Genomic DNA, 7,479 nt, shown 5'->3' on the forward strand with positions numbered 1-7,479 from the left:
TTTGTTATTTATCTCCGAACGGTCGCAAAGCCATTCCTGTAGTATAAATTGTACAAAGTAGCATACAGAAAAACAAGTTTTCGACTTCACCATCTCACAGAATTAACGTTACGATCTCAGCGACCCGAGAAGTTCGAAAGCGTCGAACTTAGCGACTTATAACCGATCCTAGCTTTGCCAATAGGCCTGACTCGTCGAGAGAAATATCTCCGCCATCGATTTAACTAGTTCCGGTGAGGTTCACATAGCGAAACAAAATTAAGCAACTCTTTCTAGCGTCTTCTACTCCCGTGAGCCCGAACCTACACTCGATTCCATGGTTTGCGACTTTGCTTGCGCCGTTTCGGAGATAAATACTCCAGAGCGTCCACTAGTGTTTGTTTCAGGCATCAAGGTTTTTGTTTTATTTTTCTAGGTCTTCCTACGGACTATCCTACGGCGTCTTACTCCTCCTTTCCCCTCGAACTATAAAATACCCCTCAGTTGTCTCGGACCGCCTTCACCCATATCACGGGGTTTAGGTTTATTTCCTTTGGTCCTTGGTGATTGTTGTGTGTCTGTGCATATCAGTGCTGTGTTGAATAAGCTCCGGGGGGCTTGTACAATGCGCTGAGTCCGCGTTTTCGGGGGTCAGACGATCCTGAGGCTTATCAGCAGGATTGCAATCTGCAAAACCAACTACACCACTGGGTGTGATGGTCCGCACAGCCTCTTCCTAGTGTATAGAGTGGTGTACCACCAAGGCACAACAATTCCCACATAATTTAAGTCACTGTGCATGGAGATATAGAGATGCACTATCAGTCTGACCGAAAAACACAAAGATGTTGCTATACCACATGAACCACACATGATATCTTACTGCAAATACTTCTTAGCACCTCTCTAGGTATGCCCATCAATCATCCATCTTGTTATGGGTCATGGTCTCCACTTTTGTATACAAATCCTTGGCCTGTCCCATAGGATGTTGTACAAGGCTAGCAGAAGGTTTTGTATACATCTGAGGGGGGTTTTGTAACTGATTTGCAGATGATTTGTGGATGGTTTGTGGTGTTTTGCAGATGGTTTGTGAGGGATTTGTAAGGATTTCCAGGTTATTTTGTGGATGATTTGTATACAATTTGCAGGTGATTTGTACATGGTTTGTGGGTGATTTGTGATGATTTGTAGGAGATTTGTGATGATTTGTAGTGATTTGTGGATGTTTTGTGGATGTTTTGTAGTGATTTGTGGATGATTGTGGATGATTTGTAGTGACTTGTAGATGACTTTCAGTGACTTGTAGATGACTTTCAGTGACTTGTAGATGACTTTCAGTGACTTGTGGATCCTTTGTGGACATTTTACAGTCATTTGTGGATGTTTTGTGAGGATTTGTAAGAATTTGTATGTTTTGTACAGTTTTTTAGATTGGGTTGGGTGGTCTGTTGACAGCGCTGGGTACCATTTGTGTTGTTTTCAAGGGCATTTTTATGGCTTGTGACATTTGTGGTGACATTTCTACACTTTTGTAAATGCTGTGGGACATTTGTACCAGGTCTGATGGCATCACTTCTGTGGTGATGATGAGGACCCCCTGAGAGGTTCCAGTACATTAGAAAATATTTTTTCACCACTGGCTCTGGAACAGGATTCCGTGACTCATGAAGAAGTTCTTCCAGTGTGAAATGGGCACCCACATCAACCGTCAGATGATCATCCACCTTACTGTTATCTGGCTGGGCAACATGTATGAGATCTTGGGTGAGGATGACAAGGACATGTTGTCCTCACAGGCAGGTCATTCCAAGGACATACGTGACACCTGTTACGCAATTGTGCATGGTATGCTTGCTTCTGTCACGTCGGACTGCATGTTCCGATTTGGTTACATGTCTGAGTGGTTCTGGTGTATGGCCAGTCTTCATCCCACTAAGTCCACTCTCTCCCTTCCATTGCACACTCACCGCCAACTGCGTGATGAGTCAATGGAAAGCCCTTCCTCCCCCTCATCTTCATCATCCGGCTTTGACTATGTGAAGCTGGTGGACACTATTGGCGCACTCTTCGACGCGAAGATTGCAAGGATGGAGGAGCACATCCTTGGCGAAATTCAATGACTTCATTATTCATCTTACACCAAGCTGGCGACACGTCTGGCTGCTTCTCCTCCCAACCATCCCTTCGCTGTGTGTGTGCATTGGGCCAATAATATTCCATGAGAAGTTTCTGAGCCAATAATATTCCATGAGAGGTTTCTGGGCCAATAATATCCTATTGTTTCTTCTTATAAGGCTCTCAATCCTTGCCTGAGTATGACTGCAGCTGTGTCACACCCCCTCCCTCAAAAGTTGCCTCACTATCATCAACTAGATTTACTGTTTTCCATCATAATAGTGCTTCCATTCCTATGCCACATTGGGACTGTGGACACCCCTTATATGGCTACAGGTTTACTTAAGAGTCTGAGAGATTCCAACCAGGTCCCATCCAGCTACCGCTTTCAGCTTGTGCCCCTCCTGGAGCCTCTCACCAGCTACCGCTTTTTGTTCCTACACCCTCTATACTTTCCCCCATGTATAGTGGGGTATACAATGAATTCCAAATAATCAGTGTAGGACATAACCCAGCGCACAATGATATATGACAATGCAACACCAGCTGTACCCAAAAACACAAACATATCACTACTCCACAATGGAGACATGTGATATCCTCCTGAAGATTGTGGCTAGCACCTCTCCAGATATTCCCTTTCAATCACACAGGTTGCCCCATCCCTCCCAGTCCCATCTCTCAGTCATAGTGCCATGAGTGCCACTAGCTATGGCACACAGCAGTGACAACCTGGGACTGCTGCACTATCCCGGAAGTTAATACCAGTGGCGTATACCATGACCGGGAAGTCATTGGGAGGGATGGGGCAACCTGTGTGATTGAAAGGGAATATCTGGAGAGGTGCTAGCCGCAATCTTCCCACAAAACATCCACAAATCACTACAAAACATCCACAAAACATCACAAAACATCTACAAATTACTACAAAATGTCCACAAAACCATCACAGATCACCTGCAAATTATATACAAATCATCCATAAATCACCTGGAAATCCTTACAAATCCCTCACAAACCATCTGCAAAACACCACAAATCATCTGCAAGTCATTCATAAAACCCCCCCTCAGATGTCTACAAAACCCTCTGCTAGCCTTGTACTTCTTCCGTGAGATCTACGGTCCTGTGGCGGGGGAGCCACAGTCCATTACAGTCCCAGTTCCCACGCCATTTGGGACCCCGGCCTCTCCATTCCCCGTCCATCCCGGCCTGCTGGAGGGCCAGATACATGCCTCCCGTGCTTCAAATATTGTATATACTTGCAAATATAATCTATGCTATTGTTAGTAATATTTGAGGGTCAAAGAAGCACATCAGGCACTCGGGAACCCTACAAACGCGCGGGTGAGGTAACCAGATATCTACCCGAGGGACTGTAAATGCCAAGGCTATGGACTGCGAATTTCGCCAGCGGAAATCACATCGTGACGCGATTTGGCGTGGGCGCGCACCAAAATCGACCCCCTCCTCAGCTAGGTTCGGGTCGGGGAATTCACAGTCCCAACCGCGGCATCACAGTCCACTCGGCACCCAGATCTGTGGCTTGCCCCAAGCTTTAGCTGACCTACTTGCTTGCTCCTGGTATTTATTCCTTACTTAGCTGCACTGTACAGTAGCTGCACATGTACTATAGTTCAAAGAAATTTTATTCCGAATTTTCTACCCTACCGTACCCTCATGGAGGAGGCTGCATCTGCCCGCCTCCCGAGCTTGACTTGCAGCGGTGGCGGGAGTTGCTTATGTAATCCGATTAAGACCGTAAACTTTCCTATGATCAGATTCACATCTTGGTACAAGTCCACTGTTACATTGTACAACATCCTATGGGCCAGGCCAAGGATTTGTATACAAATACTGGAGACTACTATTGTTGTTCCAGCCATCCCACTACACTCTAGGCATCAGCAGGCTACAGCAATGGGCATGGCAGAACTGTGAGCAGCAGGCAGAACAGGGAAGCATAAGATGGGTGGCCATAAGCACACCAGGCCCAGACACATACACAAACTGAAGGCAAGGTCAATTGCACGGACTAAGGAACAAAGGAAATACAGTGGCTCAGTACATAGTCAAGCTGTTTGTACCTATTTGTCCCAGTGGCTCTGCATCCAATACAACCAAAACCTAACAAGAACTGCAGGACTAGTAAGCACTGGACTTCAGCCTGGGTTCCAGATGTATGCTGGAAAATGACACACCCTGCTGCCTGGAGTGCAGTGGGATGGCTGGGACAAGATGGATGATTGATGGGGCATACCTAGAGAGGTGCTACCAAGTGAAGTAAATAAAACTGCAGGGAGACATGGCAAGGAAAAGTATGCATCATTGTTCCAGGCACACTGTTGAGACCGTGGAGCCTGTGGCCTGCAAGCTTCAAGTTCAAGGGTTGAACATTGATCGGCTCCAGTTGAGACAGGGGGCAGACACATCAGTGATCTGTGAAACCAACTATCCTGACTGGTGTTAATTGGCAGTCACAGGGTCCTGGCTCTTGATTGGACAAACACCAGTGCTGCAGTGATGTCAGATAGTATGGTTACATGTAGATTAGATTACAAAATGACATGCTTCAGCTGTAATATCACCCTGATGAGAGCATCTGGTGGTCCTGGTGATAGGGTATGACCCATACATAAGCCATGTATATAATGGTATATTTTGCTAGTTTATGTTGAGGATGTAGCTGTTGTGAATCAAGGCATTCCATTGATCATGAGCAATGCTGCCCGGGCATGTAATCTAATCTATGTCTCACTGCACTATCCGCCATCACCACAGCACCTGTTTGTCCAATCAAGAGCCAGGACCCCATGACCACTGATTAACACCAGTCAGGGGTGGCTGGGGAAAGACACCAGACACAGTATTGCTGAAAAGCAGTAGGTATTTGTTTCTCCCACACTCTTAAGTAAACCTGTAGCCTTATATGAGGTGATTACAGATCCCAAAGGGCATATTGTGGCATGTGGTATTAGTGTAGCAAAATGCAAAAAACATTTTCAGAGCTGGTGGCACAAAAATAGTTTGTGGTTGATTATGGGGCACTGATGCACACAACTATATTATCTGAGCATGGAGTGTAGAAAAAGATCCCATATCTGATACCTACCCATCCAATGCATCCTATTGGGTACCCTATCAATATCTTCCATTTATAGCAACTGTCCACACATGTGTAAATAAGGGTTTGCATCCCTGGGGTGCTGTGAATCATTCTGTATTCTTGGCATTTTCCCCAGAATTTATAGCTGCCCTGGAAGCCAGTATAACCCTATTTGGACAGCTCTCCCACCCCCTACCCCGGGTTGCCATCCACAGGCCAGCTATTATGGCCCAGGGGCTATTACAGTACCAGCATAAACCCTGGGGCTACACTACAATTCCCCCAGCATGAAGTACAGCAGCTACAGTACCTGGTGTATTCAACTACAGGAGCAATTACAGGGCCAGCAGTGAACTACAGTAGCTAGCACAATGCTGGGAATTGAATTACAGGGCCTACTACGGGGCTGGTAGTGAAGTACAGTAGGTATTACAGTGCTGGATTGGGATGTACAGTAAGTACATGCTATATACAGCACTGTAGTTCATTGGCTGGCAATAGTATGCATGAATTTACCAGCATACCTTGGGTTACTGTATTACAATGGTAGGAACCACTGGTGGCACCACACTGAGGAAAATTGCCAGGAATAGTGCTCAGGGCAGAGACTCCCCAGGGCCACGGCCCTCCACCTGTCTCCCAGGCCCTTCTGCTGCCAAAAATGTCTCCAGCTAGCGCAGTGCTGGAGAAAACAAAATGGTATCATCACTGACACTGGACTGGTTTCAGAGCTGGTACTCAGCAGTCAGCTGCACAAGAGTCTCCTGCACTCTTTGATGGTGTGCATCCCCCTCAAACCCCCACTCCCATGTCTCTGCTGCCTGTACAAAAGGCCAGGCCCAAGAGGCGGAAGCAACAACAGAGGGAGAAACTATCCAGGAGCATGCCTGGAGTGTGGTTCAGCTAGGTGGACCATCAACTGTACATCCTGTGCAAGACCATTCTTCTGTCCCTTCCATTCACTTGGAGTTTCCTTCCCTGCACAATGGTTCTCTGGATGACGGCACCTCCAGGTGTGTCTAAAGTGCTTCTCTGATGCTCATATGCAAGGATGGTGTGTTGAGTGACTTCTGAGATCACACAAGGTACTATCTGGGTCAGTCTGTGTCCCCCTACACCTGCTTTATGATCCCACTGACCAGGATAAAATAGGATGCACCCATTAACATGCATGTTAATCCTGCAAGTCCAATGTCTCATGTATTCCCTTCCAGGACAATGGGCAGTAATTACAGCTTTACATTACAAATGTGCTACAGCATGGCCTCTCCAGTTGGGACCATCAGGGTTCAATATTGACATCCTTTGTAGATGTTGGTGATTCCTGGAAGAAGTGCATGGGGAAACTAAATGATTTTGCTTCAAAGCTGAACAATTCCCACAGCATGGCATACCATCTTGAACACCTCACCTTTCCATGTACATCACCAGGTCTGTCTGGGATTGTGATAGGCTCCTTACAAATTGTACCAGTTCATGACAAGCCAACACAGGACCTGGATTGAACTTGTCATGAGATTGTTAACATAGTTGGTGATCATGACATTATTAGACGTGGCAGGGATAGACCAGAAGGACACTAAAGATGCCCAGAGACTCAGACACAGACACAGACACAAACCGGAGGCTAGTATAGAGCAACGGACTAAGGAAAAGTACATCCAGTAGAACAATTACCAAAAATGCGAAACTGTTTGTACCTATTTGGTTATTGTGGCTGCTGAAAGCGTCCGATACAATCTAATCCTAACAGATATAGAGAGGGACAAGGATCTGTCATGATGTATTTGACCACATCACACAGATCCTTTGAGTGGATAGACATCTTTTGCAGGCACTTCTGTGGGCCGAACTGAGTGTGGTGCTGGTGGCCAACCAGGTTGACAGAAATGATGAACATGAAGTGTCGCAAGAAGAGGGGTTGCTTCATGCTTGGACTCTGGGGTGTGGATAGAACTTGTCTTGATATTGTTAACAACCAAAGGTAATTACCAGTGCCTCTCTGAGCAGCAGGTCATGAGGTGTGTGCTCGACATAGGCAAGACATAATGCTTACTTAATAAATTGATCCAGGAGTGTCAGATATTCATCTACATCTTTTATTGGCACATGTTGGGAACAAAAGCTTGTATGCTGATTAACCAACATACCCTGACCAGCAGTGTCTATTATTTCAATCATGCAAATACCATCAACTGCACATTGTTTCTTGTATATTTCATGTATTGTCAGATCATAGTCCTGACATGGCCTTGAGTTCCATGTATTGTCCAAGT

At 46.0% G+C, this 7,479-nt stretch overlaps 2 protein-coding genes across 2 annotated transcripts; one reads left to right on the forward strand and one right to left on the reverse strand.

Annotated features, from left to right (window-relative positions):
- Nucleotides 1–1,129: 1,129 nt before the first annotated feature.
- On the reverse strand, nt 1,130–1,327 carry GLOTRDRAFT_5006 (uncharacterized protein; the record flags this gene model as incomplete). Its single annotated transcript, XM_007869954.1, has 1 exon — nt 1,130–1,327. A coding segment is annotated over one exon (198 nt), but the record flags the coding sequence as incomplete, so codon positions are not given.
- Nucleotides 1,328–1,646: 319 nt separating this feature from the next.
- GLOTRDRAFT_131477 (uncharacterized protein) lies at nt 1,647–2,102 on the forward strand (the record flags this gene model as incomplete). Its single annotated transcript, XM_007870292.1, has 1 exon — nt 1,647–2,102. The coding sequence occupies one exon, from the start codon at nt 1,647–1,649 to the stop codon at nt 2,100–2,102; it is 456 nt and encodes a 151-aa protein (XP_007868483.1).
- Between the last annotated feature and the right edge of the window lie 5,377 nt (nt 2,103–7,479).

Source organism: Gloeophyllum trabeum (genome assembly GCF_000344685.1).
Source record: "Gloeophyllum trabeum ATCC 11539 unplaced genomic scaffold GLOTRscaffold_00011, whole genome shotgun sequence".
Taxonomy (NCBI): domain Eukaryota; kingdom Fungi; phylum Basidiomycota; class Agaricomycetes; order Gloeophyllales; family Gloeophyllaceae; genus Gloeophyllum; species Gloeophyllum trabeum.